This window comes from Chrysemys picta, chromosome 12 (assembly GCF_011386835.1).
Source record: "Chrysemys picta bellii isolate R12L10 chromosome 12, ASM1138683v2, whole genome shotgun sequence".
NCBI classification, from domain to species: Eukaryota; Metazoa; Chordata; order Testudines; family Emydidae; genus Chrysemys; species Chrysemys picta.
This window is the reverse complement of record NC_088802.1, coordinates 26,973,434-26,989,162: the sequence shown is the minus strand read 5'-3', so window position 1 is coordinate 26,989,162 and position 15,729 is coordinate 26,973,434. Positions and strand designations below refer to the sequence as shown.

The following is a 15,729-nucleotide window of genomic DNA, read 5'->3' as shown; positions in this document are numbered from 1 at the left end:
ACTGCCCAAAGTTGGAGAATTGTCCCTGTTCCCACTGCAGAGCACCCCCCACGACACACACACAGAGTCCTCCTGGTGGTGGGAGGGGAACAGAGGAAAGGACAGAAGATGTAAGAGATGAAGAGAAAGGAGGGAGGGATGGAGGAAAAGGTAAAACAAAAAGGACAAACCCTAATGTCCCCAGTGATTCTAAGGGACAAAATCCCAGGTGAGGAATAAAATTCGACCACCTTAAGCTAGTGTTTTCCATGCCTAGAATTCAGCTGGCGCCAGATGCATCAGACTGAACAGGTTCCAAACCTCTTGGAGGCTCTTACCTTCTAAACAGGGACGTCAGTTTTCTAGTAAAATCAGGAAAAAGAAAAGAGAAAACTCAAAAGAGGTTCCTCCTGGCGCTCATGTACGTGAAACTAAATACTCTCTCAGTCCTCAGAGAGACCTCGAGAAGGAGACTTGCTGAAGCAAAGCTACAGGGAACTCTGAGGTTTCCCTGGCCCTGCGCCCCTGTCCTGCTTGGCTGATGTCAGCATCTCTCTGTGAGGTCACCACCTCCCGAGCACCTTTGACCAATAGTCTGAGGTCCTGCAAAAGGCCTTTGTGATGTCACTGCCACACCCACCCCTCCCCTGCAGTGCTAATGTCCTGCCACAGGGCAGACTCCACTTTGGAGGTTTGAGCTACACAAAGAGGAGACACTTAGATCTCAAAAATTAGATGAGATGTTTCAGTCTGAGCTAAGTAGTTGTTGCTCTTAACAATTGCAACATAATAAAAAATAAAATAGACTATTTCATCCATTCTATTATGTCATAATCTGATCTGAGTAAACACGATAGGACACCTCATCTTATGCACTGCTCCTAGTGACACTCTCCAATAGATCCCCATCCTCCACCCGCCGGGAGGTAGGTAGGGGCGGATTGTTATCCCTACTTGAAAGAGGGAGAAACTAAGGCTGAGAAAGGAGAATTGACTTGTCTTAGGTCACACAGCCACTCTGTGGCAGAGTTGGGAATAGGACCCAAGAGCCCTGATTTTCAAATAACCATCGGATCTTGAATTTCAGACATTGAATGACCTGAATAAAGTGCTCTCAAGTGAGTTGCAGACCAGCAAGAGTTCATAGTAATTATTCAGCAAGTATTTTAGGAGAACTGGAATGGTAGAGAAAATAATGAACTGCAGAGAAGGAGCAAAATTTGTCGAACATATGACTGGTTATGACTATTTACTTGGTCTTAAAAGAAAACAACAGGGACCTGAGTCTCCTCCCTGTCAATAACCCCCTGCTCAGCCAATCAGGGTAGAGACCGAGGGGCGGGAGGATGAGGGTTCTCACCAGAGAGCCCAAAGGATGGCCCAGGTCACCGCTGGGGATCACTGTCTGAGCACTATTTCAGCCCCACATTTTTCAGTGGACCTCCCACAATGGGAGTTGTAGCGCACCCCCCACGACACACACACACCCCTCCTGGTGGTGGGAGGGGAACAGAGGAAAGGACAAAAGAAGTAAGAGATGAAGAGAAAGGAGGGAGGGATGGAGGAAAAGGTAAAAGAAAAAGGACAAACCTTAATGTCCCCAGAGATTCTAAGGGACAAAATCCCAGGTGGGGAATAAAATTCGACCACCTTAAGCTAGTGTTTTCCATGCCTAAAATTCAGCTGGCGCCAGATGCAGCAGACCGAACAGGTTCCAAACCTCTCGGAGGCTCTTACCTTCTAAACAGGAACGTCAGTTTTCTAGTGAAATCAGGAAAAAGAAAGGAGAAAACTCAAAAGAGGTTCCTCCTGGTGGTCACATACATGAACTCAAATACTCTCTCAGACCTCAAAGAGAGATCTCGAGAAGGAGACTTGCTGAAGCAAAGCCACAGGGGTTTCTGAGGTTTCCCTGGCCCTGCGCCCCTGTCCTGCCTGGCTGATGTCAGCATCTCTCTGTGAGGTCACCACCTCCCCTGCACCTTTGGCCAATAGTCTGAGGTCCTGCAAAAGGCCTTTGTGATATCACTGCCACACCCACCCCTCCCCTGCAGTGCTAATGTCCTACCACAGGGCAGACCCTTTGGAGGTTTGAGCAACTCCCTGTGGATCACCCCGCTCAATGAGTGTTCATTCTAGGAAGCAAGCCGGCTAGACAGTAAAACAGCAGAGGCTGCTCCCAATGCTACACTCGGTTTCTCAGAAATGAGTAGACTTTATGGCTAGAAGAGACAGTTAGAGCATCTAATCTGACCCCCTGCATATCACAGGCCTCCTGTCTACCACAATAGCTACTTTTGGGGCAAACACATTCCGCAAAGGCATCTAGTCTTTATTAATGACATCAAGAGATGGAGAATCCACCACTTTCCTTGGTAGCTTCTTCCTGGGTTCAATCATCCTCGCTGTTGAATATTTGTGCCTTATTTGTCATAGGAATTTGTCTTTTTTCACCTTCCAGCCATTGGGTCTTGTTCTGCCTTTCTCTGCTCAATTAAAGAGCCCTTTAATACCCAGTATTTTCTCTCCATTAAGGCACTTCAACACTTCAGTGAAGTCCCCTTCAATCTTCTTTTGATAAGCTAAACAGGTTGAGCTCTTTCAATAGCTCACTACAAGGCATTTTTCTCCAGCCCTCAGAACATTTGGTGGCTCTTTGCTGCCCAGCTCCAATTTCTAGGACCATCTTTTTCAAAGGAGGACACCAACACTGGAGGCAGTATTCCAATAGCAGTCTCACTGCTGCTGTGTCACCTCCCTATCCTACTCACGGCTCTGCTCCTTCGTCTAATGATAGCTTTAGCCCTGTTCACCACAGCATCCCACTGGGAGCTCATGTTGAGTGGCTTCGCCACTCTGGCCCTAAATCCTTTTCAGAGTCACTGCTTTTCTGGATACACGTCCCCATTCTGGAGGTGTGGCCGGCGTGCCTTGTTGCCACGTATAGGACCTTGCATTGGGCTCTGCTCAAATTTGTTTTCTTTGAATGGGTCCAGCTGGCCGAATGAGCCAGATCGCTCTGTATCACTGCCCTCTCCCCATCAGGAATTACCACTCTGCCTGTATTTTGTCACCCCCCAATCTTATTCGCAGTGATTGTATGTTTTCTCTTAATTCATTGATAACAATTATTTTAAAAAAATTAGTCCTTGAGAGCTTCTTCAGACCCTTAGTACCCAGGACCTGCTCCCCACATCACAGTGAGAAATGCTGTCCAGCCCTGCTGGTACATAGGGGATAAGCACAGAACAAACGTACCTTTAGGAGCTGGGTTGTCCATAGGCTCTGTGTGGGTCAGCAGATTACAAACGCACGACAGACCTGTAGTGTAGACAGGTCCCAAGTGTGTCTCGGTTTCCCACCCTGTAAAATGGGGAGAACAAACAAAACCTTGATTAGCTCCATTTGATAGCTGGGGAAACCGAGGCACCCAGCGGTGCAGAGACTCGCTCATGGTCCCAAAGCCAGGAATAGAAAACAGCAGATCTGATAGCCAGGCCTGGGACCTAACCCTGGTTTTCCTGGCCTTGCTGCTCTCAGTTTAGTCACAGCCTCCATGTCTTTTCCCCCGTGTCTCTTAACCCCAAGTCACTGCAGAAGAGAGATTTTCTGGTAGCCAGCTGGCTCTCCTGCATGTGGATGTCGTTCCAAAAGACGTGCTCTGGCTCAGTCCCATGCTATGGTTGGCTGAAGGAACCACTTGGTGACATTCTAGGCCCTGAGTTATACAGGAGGGGCGACTAGATGCACATAATGGTCCTTTCTGACCTGAACCTCTATCAATCGCTACATTTTCTGCTGCTAGGAAGAGAACTCTGGACCTATTTTCTCTCATTCACTTTCAGTCGGAATAATTTCAATCCAGGCCAAAGGATTTCCTTTTCCATTGTGTCTTCAGCACCTTTGCGAGCAACCAGTTACTGTTACCACAGGTTACCAGTTTCAACCTGTTCCAGGGTGAGATGGCCAGGAAAGGGGTTGGAGTTCAACTGCACCTGGTCCAGGTGATGCAGCTCCCTAAGGTGAAGGGAATAAGTGTGGGGGTCACGTGACAAGACGCAGCCTGTGACTAGAACCCAGGCCTGCTGAGAGATAGAAGGGCAGGCTGTGCTCAGCCAGGAGAGAGACCCCAAAGGAAGCAGGCATGGGAGGGGCTTGGAGAGTCCTTCAAAGGTCAGGGACAAGCTGGGAAGGGGCCAGGCTGAGCACTAAGGACAAGGCCCTAGGAGGGAAAGACAGGGCAGTTTAGGAGATGGGGCAGATAGTCCTGTTGGTTTCGGCTCCCAGGACCAGACACCCAGAGGTGAAGGTGATTGTCGGGGCTTCTGTCCTTCTTCCCCAGTGTAGATTTGATAGTGGAGAAGACTGATGCCGTAAGGGGGAAGTGAGTTACCCCAAGGTCACCCAGTGAGTTTATATCACGAATGCATACTCGGAAGGATCCAATAGAAACATGGATTTTCCAGTCTCTTCTTTCTAGGAGTCCCCAGGGCTAAGGTCAAACCCCTGCGGCCCCTCCCCATTCTGCTCACCTCCAGGATGTGCTGGAGTTTGTCTGTGCTGGGGGGTGCTGTCAGCAGGATCGAGAGCTCGTCATCCATGTTCTCTGGGCAGGCCTTGCTCAGAGCCTGCCAGCGGAGGGAGACCAGGGGTCAGGAGCCTGCATTAGCACCGGTGTGCCATTGACCAGGAGCCGGCTGAGGTAAGCGCCGCCTGGCCGGAGCTCGCACCCAGAAACCCTGCCCCAGGTCGGAACCCCCTCCCACACCCAAATTCCATCCCAGACCTCACACCCGGCACCCCAACCCCCTGCCCCAGGTCGGAACCCCCTCCTGTACCCTAATCCCTCCCAGAGCCCACACCCCCACCTGCACCCCAATCCCCTACCCCAGCCCTGAGCCCCCTCCCGCACCCAAACTCCCTCCCAGAGTCCGCACCCCAACCCTCTGCCCCAGCCCGGATCCCCCTCTGGCACCCCAAACCCCTAATCTCCAGCCCAATCCCAGAGCCCGCATCCCCACCGGAACCCTCACCCCTCCCTGCACTCCAACCCCCAGCCCCAGCCCAGTGAAAGTGAGTGAGGGTGTGAGAGCGAGCGACTGAGGGAGGTGGGCTGGGCTGGAGTGAGTCGGGGTGGGGCCTTGGGGAAGGGCATGAAAGGGGTTGGGTTAAGGGCGTTTGGTTTTGTGCAAGTAGAAAGTTGACAACCCTACTTAAGGACCTTTGAAAAGCAGCCTCCTTTGCACCGCTCCTGATACGAGGGGCCAAGGCGCCCCCGGACATGAGAACCACAATAGGCCAGAGCAAAACGCTGCGTTAGAAATCGGAGCTCAGGCTGCCAAGCGTACGATAGCTGACAGACAGGAGATGTGGGAATTAAGGTTGTGCCTTCAGCCAGCAACTGGTGTTCATCCGTTTGCACCACACACACACCTGTAGGCAGGGCCACTATTTCCTTGTCTGTCTGCCTGTTTAGCGTCTCTCGGTCCTTACTGTGCCCATCACCGTGGTGTCTGAGTGGCAAACCAAGGGTTTGACGTGTGCATATGAAACTGCCTAACTGGAAGGACGTGGTTTGGTGTGGATCAGTGACTGCTGGGGCGATTGGTGGCAGAAGGCTCTGAGGTCCTGGCTCATTCCAACCTGGCTCATTCCAATGGCTTCTAAAGCTGAGAGCAGCCCAGTCTCCTGCCTGGGTCCGACGCAAACCAGGAAGTACAGGACCACGGTTAATAAGAGCAGCTCAAAAGATCATTTTCGCTGAGCCCAGCCCTGCACAGATTTCCAGCTTAGGTTTGCATTTTCAGCAAAAGTTCTTGATTATTTTCTCCCAACCCCCTTCTGCCTCCATAATAGCCAGCCACCCCGTCAGTCCCATCCTGGGGCGCTCCAGGGAGAGCGTGTGTGCATGTATGTGTACATCTGTATATATGTGTATGGGTACATGTGGGTATGTATGTGTGTACGTGTATGTGCACATGAGTGTGTGCACATGTGAGTGTGCATGTGTATGTGTGTACATGTACCCCAGTCAGATGTATACAGCTGGATTTCCTTTGAAAGAATTTTCAAATTGAGCTGATCAAGTGCAATGGCAAAGCACCCAATTCCGCTGCCCCCCAACTGCCTTCGCTGCTTTAACGTACAACCTGCTCCGCTGACACCTCTGACTCCTGAAAGCCCTAATGCTCCAGGGGAGCAGGCCGTGCCCTGCCCTTCCCTGGCTTCCCCGGGTGTTACCTCGGAGGGAATCATTCCAGATTCCAATGGGTGGCAGGTCCAGGGAAGAGCCTTATCTGGGGGAGGCTGTACCAGACCCGCCCGACCCAGGCAGGCTCCCAGGTACTCTCTGCTCGGGGCTGATAAGGCTCCTTAGCAGTTTCTCTCCAAACAAATTCCAGTTCAAGACACCTGAGAGCTCCACAGCAGGGCAGCATCCCCAGAGCGCAGCAGGGCGGGGTTAGGGGGAGCGGTCGGTAGCAGCACCTGCCCCTCGTACGGCAGGAGCCAGAAGTGCCAGCCACGTGCTGCCTCCATCCCCAGAGGCCAGGTGAGAGTGAATTCCCACATCCCCGCATGATTGGTTCCGTCACTCTTCTACACTTACATGGATTTCCAATGTCAATGTTTCTAACATCAGCTTTGCCAGCTCTCCTTACACCTTTGTCTGCCTGAGCAAAAACCTGAAATGCAGCTACCTCCTCCTGCTTGGTGACTATAGACCTTAATGACAGAGCTCGGAACTGCTTAGTCAAGCTGACTAGCTGCAGCCCCTCGGGTTGCCTGCTCTAAGGTTTGCTGGCCAGGCCACAAGTCATTTCTGTGCCTCTTCCCTGCTCCTTCTCAGCATTTGAACATCATTCGACTAGTGTGAACAAGAGTCTATACTGGGGAGAGCCCAGGGTGAGAGAGTCACTAGACTCTTGTCAAGGCTGCTTCCCCACTCTGAACTTTAGGGTACAAATGTGGGGGCCTGCATGAAAACTGCTAAGCTTAACTACCAGCTTAGATCTGGTCCACTGCCACCATTCCCAAGTGGATTCCCTTCCCTGGGAAGCCTTGAGAAACCTTTCACCAATTCCCTGGTGAATACAGATCCAACCCCCTTGGATCTAAAAACAAGGAGAAATCAATCAGGTTCTTAAAAAGAAGGCTTTTAATTAAAGAAAAAAGGTAAAAAACATCTCTGTAAAATCAGGATGGAAAATAACTTTACAGGGTAATCAAACTTAAAGAGCAATAGGCCAGAGCAAAACGCTGCGTTAGAAATCGGATTCAAAGTACAGCAAACAGAGGTAAACACTCTAGTAAAGGTACATTTACATGTTGAGAAAACAAAGTAAAAACTAACACGCCTTGCCTGGCTGTTTACTTACAAGTTTGAAATCTGAGAGACTTGTTCAGAAAGATGTGGAGAACGTGGATTGATGTCTGGTCCCTCTCAGTCCCAAGAGCGAATGACTTCCCAAACAAAGAGCACAAACAAAAGCCTTCCCCCCACCAAGATTTGAAAGTATCTTGTCCCCTTATTGGTCCTTTGGGTCAGGTGTCAGCCAGGTTATCCGAGCTTCTTAACCCTTTACAGGTAAAAGGATTTTGGAGTCTCTGGCCAGGAGGGATTTTATAGTACTGTACACAGGAGAGCTGTTACCCTTCCCTTTATAGTTATGACAACTCTGGTTATACAGTGCTCTGTATACATCTGTGAAGCAGGAGTGCTGAAACCCCAGTCACAGACGGGGTCCAGCCTCAGAGAGCGCCAGCCTGGCCCTGGGGGGTGGGGGTGGGAGGGCGACACGGAGAGCAGTTTGGTCCGATGCCAGGTGGCTCATGGGGAGGGGCGGGGGTGGGCTGTGGCGTATGAAGAGTTCAGGTTGTTTTGGAAGGGGGGGGTAGCCATGTTCAGGGGGGAGTTGGGGTGTGGGTGGGACCCCAAGTTGGGGGGAATAGTGCAGGGGAACCCTGGGTTTGGCAAGGAGCCGCCAGTCAGCAAAACGGCTGAGCGAGCTGGTTGCCCGGGACAGGCTGAGGATGTCCCCGCTTGCAGCGTCATGCTCCAGCCTGGCAAGGGATGGCTGGCTGGGGAGGGCACCAAGCGCAGCCTGCAATGGGCAGAGTGGGGGGTGGGGGTGGCTCCCACCACGGACAGCGGAGATGGGAGGCGGGAAGGGGAGAGGTCAGTGCCCTGGGCAGGGGGATCCCCCGCTCCCCCACTGCAAAACAGCACACCCCCACCTCACCACCAGCAACCGAGATGGAGGGGACAGCTCAGTGCACTGGGGGGGCACGGGTCCCTGATACTCCCAACTGGAAAATAGCAACCCCTTCCCCCCTGTCTGCACCCCAGATGCTGAGGAGGGAGGAGGAAACCTTCCAGCTGCACCTCAGCGGCTCCCAGCTTCCCTCCCCCTGAAAATATCCCTCTTTCCAAACCTGCCCCCCCAAACTCCCTCCTACGCACGCTCTCCATGCAGGCTCTGTCAGGAAGGCCAATTAGACAGGGCCTTGTGTCCTGGGGATGCACTGAAGGGCCATGGTCAGGAGGGGAATGGAAAGATGCAATTTGGGGGGGGGCAACACCCCTTCACATTCCCCCCCATCTTCACCCCTGCCAGTGGACCAGCCAGGGCTACGTCATGGCCCATCTTTGGGCTATAGCCCACGATTTGGGAGCCCTGCCCGAGGGTGAACTTCATCAGGCCCAGCTGACTTGAATCCATGGCGTTATTCTTTAGCCTGTTCGTTCCCTGTTCGGGGGGTGCTCCTGCCCCTGGCTGTTAGCATTAATGGTGTTCAGCATCTGGTCACAATGAACTTTGATTGAAGTGACTGAAGCCAAACAGGCAGGAAATGCTCAGAGATGCTCAGAGGACGTCAGCCTGACAGATAAATACACTGCTAGGAGCTGGATTATACCTTGTGATGGGTGGAGTTAAAATCTCATTGACACAGCTGTGAGGATGCACTCTTCATTTAAGACAGCTGGAAGCAACAGGTAAGGGGGCCTCATGTAGAACAAGCCATGATGGCGTGTGCCCAGAAACTAGCCCCCAGACTCCATTGCCAATTTCTGATCCCCACTGGAACATCCCCAGGGCCCCAAACTTTGACTAGCCCCTTGGGTTGAAGAGGGACACCAATATCTTTATTGTGCGGTTTCGTTGCACGTCTATCTAATCTCAATGGTTCATCAGCAACTAATTACTGTTGCAATGTTTTCTCATGTAATAATCATATTTATTAAAAACACAGAGGCCAGGTTTTTGAACCCAAACTCACCACTGCTAATACATGAAGGATTAAGATGTAAAGTCCTGGGTTTGAGTCATCTTCCCATTTAAATGCTCAATTACAGTTGCTAGAAATCCAGTGTCATGATTCATTGATCACTAATGCCAAGGGGCAGTGGCAGGGCTGGGAGAAGCAGAGGTTAATGTGGGTCTAAAGTTGTAGTGAGTGACATGGCTTCCAGCGAGGCAGAGTGGAAGTGGGGCTCCAGTTATACACACCAATCACACTCTTCGTGTCCTTCGAACGCACCAGCTGGGTCAGCTCTCAGCATTTATTCCAGCGAATTTACCGTGCAGAAGCCAACAGGGAAGGGGGTGAGCAGAGTGGAGGCATTGCAGGGACTGCACTGATTAGGTGGGGGATGGCGCGCCGTGTCTGATTTAATATTGTCTCCCCTTCTTAGCGGCGCCGGCTCCCAAGGAGGATGGGCTCCTCCTGCCGGACACAGCACACGTCTGTTGGCTTAACCAGGATGAGGGAAGACTTGCACTCCTCACTCTTACAGAACCCTGCCCAGTAGATGTAGCCTTTCCCATTGAGCAGGACGTTCTGACACTTGTCGTACCACCAGCCTCCATAGCTACTTGCGCAATTCCCACTGGCCTGGTCCTGATCCTTGTCAGTCGTGCTGAACTTCATGTTGTCGTGTATGCCCCCCAGGCCGGAGTGGTAGGTGGTGAGATAGTCCTCACTGTCCCCAGAGTACCTGCCCAGCCTCAGCGGGTACCCGCTGGGCTCATCCTCGACATTGAAGATGTCGAACTCTGCGTAGCGGGTGTTGTTGAATTTGTCCTCCACGACAATAGATGTTCTGCCGCGTGAGCAGGGACAGGTACTCGTTGCCCAGCCAGTAATTCTGCTGCACGTTCCCAAAGCCGTACTTGTAGGTGCTCCAGGACTCCTTCCAGGTGATCTCTGTGTTGTAAGAATTTCTCTGGACAACGGTCCAGCCTTTGCCTTCGGTGTCCATGTCACACCACACCACTCGAGGGGGAGAGCCTGCCGGCTGGATGACATGGACCCCGCTGGGGCTGTCCCTGGGAATGTTGCTGCAGTCTTTGGGGAACCCTGAAATGCCACGAACATCAGGTTAAGGGGGCAGGTGCGGGGGGGGGGGGGGAGAGAGCGCTAGCTAGCTCGATCAAATCAGCCTGGGGTAACTGGAGGCTGGGTTTTAGAGGCAGGTCCTGTGTATTTCACAATACTACAGCCACAGAATCCACCCCGGCCATTCCTGGCCACAGAATCCGGCTCCAGATCTTACACTTTCATTTTACCAATAAAATAAAATAAGAATAGTTTCTTGCTCTGCTGGTTTTGAAGAAACCTTGAGGAGATGAATCAAGTGTAAACCAAGGCTCTGTATCCTTCCTGAGTCCGTACTGCTGAAGAAATCGTTTGGGGAGGGTGGGGGAGACGCTGCCAGATCCATCTCAGCGAATGTTAATTATAAAAACCATCAGTGACAATTTAAATGGGAGTTTTCAAAGAGCCTAAGGGAGTTTGACACCCGAGTGTGATTGGAATTCAGTGGGATTTAGGCACCCAACTCCCTGTGGAGCCTTTGAAAATTCCAGACATCCTATCGAGGGGCTTGTCTTTGGGGCGGAAATTGTCCCGAACTATCCTGGTAGAATGAGAGCACTGTGGTTATACTGCCCCTCCCCTCCCCAGGGTCCTCCCTCGAGCCTGAGCCCCCCCCAGCTCCCCTACCCCCCAGACAATCCCCCTGTGTGCCCCTCCCCCATAGCTGAGCCGAGGGGGAGGAGCTGCTGAGCTCTGCGGGGGCAGGGGCTCAGGGCCACCTCTGGAGCTGGTTCGGCCCCTGGCCTGCCTGGGCAAGACCCTGAGCAGCTCCCAGAGCAGCTGGAGGTGTGGGGAGAAGGGAATGAAAACCCCTGACAAGGAGGAACTGGCTCTCCCTGCTGCCTGGACTCTGGGGGCAAGGCTTCTAGGCATGAGCGAGAGATCCCCAGCTGTTAGCCGGGGCTAGCCCTAGTATAGGAGTTGGTGAGATGGAAGGGTAGAACTCCCAGCCAATTTGGGGGGGGTGCCTGGTTCCCACACGCTGCCCTGCGGTTGGCACCAGCGCTCTTCAGTCACTGCCGGGGGCTTGGCAGCCGTTACCGGAGAAAGGGATAACGAAGCTGTGTAAAGCAAACAGCCAGTCGAGCAGCACCTCCCCCACCCCGGCTGGCCCATTCCCAGGCGCTGGAGGCCTGCGAATGGGAGTAGTGGGCTCACTAGCGCAGGCTGGCCTTGCGATCCCTTCGGAGAACTCAGCGTTTCTTTGGGCCCAGCGCTGGCGGGGGGGCTGGAAGATGCATTCAGTGGATAAGTGGATCTAGGGGTGACCCCGGCATGGGGGAGAGGAGCAGAATCAGGCCCACGATGCCCTGATCTCGGATATGGCAGATGATAGAAGCCCTCCGACGGGTTCTCTACTTACCCCTCTCGACCTTCTTGTGGGCCAGGGCCCCGTTGCCCTGCACGGGGCTACGCAAAGGAGTGCCATCATGGACAGCGCAGACAGAAGCACGAGAGAGCTGGACTGGAACCCTGCAGGGGACAGAAACCACTGGACATGAGACCAGGAGAGAGTTTCACAAGTGCCTAAATCCCACTAGAAGTCACTGGGATTTAGGCACTTAAGTGACTTAGCCACTCTTGAAAATGTTACCCTTAGACGCTAAGGCCAGAGTTTTCAGAGGGCTCAACTACTGGGCCAGATTTTCAGAAGAGCTCAGCTCCCAGGTAGGCACCGCAGGACATGGCTGGATGTTCAAAGAGGCTCAGCATGGGGGGGGTGGGCCCAAGTCTCTGGAGACGGGGTGAAGCCCACCATTCACCTCTCCCCCGGCCCGGCCACTGTCTCCGTCTCTGCAGCCGGCCCGATTAGCACACAGCTGGGACCCAGCTGCATGGTAAAAACCATTCAAAGATTGCGGCTCCGATGTCCTGGCTCCCGGGTCCCGGGCGGGTCAGGGCCGGCTGGAGCGCTCCCTGTGGTGGGGAAGGAGCTGCCTCCTCTCTCCCCGCGCTGCACCGCTGCAAGGGGACTGCTGCTCAGAGTAACCCCCTCTGTCCCAGCTCCCCCCGTCCACAGTCACTACCACCAGCCGGAGGGCAGTGCCCGCTCACCCACACAGAGACAGCAGCTGGGCAGCCTCCGGCAGGGCTCTGCCCCCCTCAGATGAGCGCCAGGTGAGAGGGGCCCAGGGCACAGAGCTGCTGTGTGCCCCACGCCAGGCATGCTGCCCCCTGCACTGCAGCCCAGCAGCCCAGAGGGGGACACGCTGCTGACACTGCAGCTGTTCTGTGGGCCCAGCTCAGGCCAGGCTTAAAGTGGGCAGAGTCGCCAGGGGCCACAGTCCTGGCCAAAAAGAGTTCAAAATGGAGCCAGGTCCCCGAGGGGTGCACTGTAAGCGCTGCCCTAGCAAGGGCATGGCCATTTATTTCAGCCAGGATTAACATAGACACCCCTCCCCCTCCCCACACATGCTTTTCCCAGGCCACCTTCAGCACTCAGCGCAGGGATTCACAATGACCTTGCCGGGATCAGCAGCCCAGAGCAATCCAGACTCTTGGACAGAAACCGGCTCATTCACCCCCCGCCCTCCCCCCCACCCCCAGGTATATCTATCACGGCCCTGGTATTACATCTTGTGTAGCTACAGCCCACATAACGAAAAGTTTCAGAGTAGCAACCGTGTTAGTCTGTATCCGCAAAAAGAAGAACAGGAGGACTTGTGGCACCTTAGAGACTAACAAATTTATTAGAGCATAAGCTTTCGTGGACTACGGAGTTGATTGTGTCTAGTTTGCATATCAATTCTAGCTCAGCAGTTTCTCGTTGGAGTCTGTTTTTGAAGTTTTTCTGTTGTAATATAGCCAAAAACAGACTCCAATGAGAAACTGCTGAGCTAGAATTGATATGCAAACTAGACACAATCAACTCCGGTTTGAATAAAGACTGGGAATGGCTGAGCCATTACAAACATTGAATCTATCTCCCCTTGTAAGTATTCTCACACTTGTTATCTAACTGTCTGTACTGAGCTAGCTTGATTATCACTTCAAAAGTTTGTTTTCTCTTAATTAATTGGCCTCTCAGAGGTGGTAAGACAACTCCCACCTGTTTATGCTCTCTGTCTGTGTGTATATATATCTCCTCAATATATATTCCATTCTATATGCATCCGAAGAAGTGGGCTGTAGTCCACGAAAGCTTATGATCTAATAAATTTGTTAGTCTCTAAGGTGCCACAAGTCCTCCTGTTCTTCTTTTAGCCCACATAACGCAGAGCACGGCATATGCAGCCCCGAATGGTAAATAGGTTGAGAACCCTACAGCAGAGGCTCACGTGTGAAGCTCCAGAGGTCCCAAGTTTGATTATAGCTGCTGCCGGCCCATGACAGTTGCAAAATGGCAGCTTTTTGCGGGGCGGGGCGGGATGCGCCGGGCAGGGTGTGTGTGTGTGTGTCAAACCAGAACAGGCTAAAGCCGCACTGGAGTCCGGCACCGTGCTTTCTGTCAGCCATCAGTGTATTCATGTGGTGTTGCAAAGTTAGAAAGTCCACAACTAACCCCAAAAGTGACCGTGATACAAACGTGCAAATGAATGAGAGAGAGAGAGAGAACACCGTGTAAACGACACACCGAAACACACTGTTGCAATGGAAACACTTTGCCCAGACATCATCCACAGACAGATTTCATTGGAAACACCTTCTTTTTGGAGCTGCCTGGACCCCAAATTCTTCAGACAATGTCACAGCCCAAGTAACTGTGACATGCTGCCAGCAATCTCAGGTATCCCTGTGAGAGGGAGGAGAGAGGCATAACCCATGGCAGGCAAAGCGTTAACGCTTTAAAGGAGAAGGATTTCAGTAAGTCTAACAAGCCAGAACTACAATGTTTGGAACTGAAGTGAAATAACAATCTGGAGTCACTCATCCTTGAAAACACGCCTCCCCTTCTCCGGACGCCCCAGAGGAGCGGGGACGCTGCCAGCTAGCAGCCGTTCACACACTGTAATAGTCTAAGACACAGAGGGCCTGAGTTTGACCTATGACCTTGGAAAACTCATTACACTGCACCATACCTCAGTTTCCCCATTTTTAAAACATGGCTTATCCTAGTTCCTTTGTGTTCTAAAGTACTTTGGCCCCAATGCCCAGAGGTACCTGGGGCAGGGAGGGAGGATTCCTGCCTAGGGTCCAGCAGAGCGCTGGGCAGGGGATCCCCGCCAGGCTCCTGGTACCCCATGGCCCCGGGGCACTCTTTACCCACCAGGAGGCACTGCCAGACTCCTAGCTAGCCAGGCTCATGCTGCAGCATGCACTTGCTGGGGGAAATGCTGCTCCGTTTCAAAGGAAAAGCAGCATGTACCTCACTGCGCCCCCATCCCTTGTGCCTCGGCCAGGCAGGGTCGGGAAAGCAGAGGATGCACCAGGGCTCCCCTCCCCCTTGTGCACCTGCCCGGGCTGAGGGGCGGCACTGAGAGGAGTGCAGGCTGCCCCTCTCTATGCGGTAGTTACTGCGTCTGTCTGGGCACGTTCCTTCCTGTGCCCGGGCACTCAGGGCACATGGTGTCCCACAGGGGCCACATAGCATGCCCTGCCACTGCACCTCCCCCACGTGCCCACACCGCCTGGGGCTCTGGTGCCCACCACCAGGCTCTGGCCCTACATCCCCAGGCTGTGTGAAATACTGGGCATTTCAATAAAACTCACCCATCCCGACGCTGCAGCTGAGCGGGCGAGTTAGCAACCTGAAGTGTCCCACTTCCACATCAGAAACCAGAGCCAGGGCTCCATGCCTTTATGGGGAAAGCGCCACTCCACATCCAGCTTATCTTGCTTTCTCAACTGCTGGCCTCAAGCCTGGCCTGTGGGTAGGGAAGGAGCCCCCACCGGAACGTCTGCCCAGCCTTTATTTACCGCAGATACCAGATTTCTTGGGCTCCCTCCCTCCTCCCTGAGAACGCCAACGTTTCTGAAGCCAGGCAGGTGTGAGCCAGGGATTTAATTTCTCAGTGGGACTCTGCGGCATTACCGTATCATCAGCCTTCCAGACGAAGGACGCACTAAATGGAGAGGATCAAGCCAGAGGAGATGGCAGGAACGGGGGTTGTGCAGAACGTGATGGGGGTGTAACGCTTGTGCCAGGTAGTATTGGCAGTGACAAGGACGAGAATCAGGATCTCGGGGTTCCTCTTAGCATTGCAAAGCAGAACCAGCTGGAGCGCCCCTCCCAGAAATCTGGGAAACTGACCAGCACGCCCCTAACAGGCAGCTGTTGCCCCGTTGCGAGCACTGAGTCTGTGTCCAACACACGAGAACTTTTATTCAGAGGAGAAAGAAACGCAGTATGAACTGGGGAAACCACCACAAGAGTGACTCAGCAGTACGTGAACTGTGAGTGAAACGCCCGCCCTACAATCCATTGGGCAGCAG

At 53.1% G+C, this 15,729-nt stretch overlaps 1 protein-coding gene, 1 long non-coding RNA gene and 1 pseudogene across 2 annotated transcripts; 1 reads left to right on the top strand and 2 right to left on the bottom strand.

Annotated features, from left to right (window-relative positions):
* Positions 1 to 15,729, top strand: part of LOC135974453 (fibrinogen-like protein 1-like protein) — a 77,696-nt pseudogene that overhangs the window by 26,229 nt on the left and 35,738 nt on the right.
* Positions 753 to 4,757, bottom strand: LOC135974481 (uncharacterized). Its single transcript, XR_010591746.1, has 3 exons — positions 4,512 to 4,757; positions 3,238 to 3,342; positions 753 to 1,740 (listed from the first exon to the last, which is right to left on the bottom strand). It is a non-coding gene; the product is annotated as an uncharacterized LOC135974481 (long non-coding RNA).
* LOC135974456 (fibrinogen-like protein 1-like protein) lies at positions 9,195 to 15,190 on the bottom strand. The gene is made up of 3 exons (XM_065562623.1): positions 15,007 to 15,190; positions 11,720 to 11,829; positions 9,195 to 10,338 (listed from the first exon to the last, which is right to left on the bottom strand). Exons 1-3 carry the CDS (start codon positions 15,008 to 15,010, stop codon positions 9,670 to 9,672), a joined length of 783 nt encoding a protein of 260 aa, XP_065418695.1. The 5' UTR covers positions 15,011 to 15,190; the 3' UTR covers positions 9,195 to 9,669.

What these genes read in the sequence shown, in the direction of transcription:
- LOC135974456 (XM_065562623.1), bottom strand. An exon ending in CCACAAGAAGGTCGAGAGGG is followed by an intron (nt 10,339 to 11,719) that starts GTAAGTAGAGAA and finishes GTGGCATTTCAG; the next exon opens with GGTTCCCCAAAGACTGCAGC.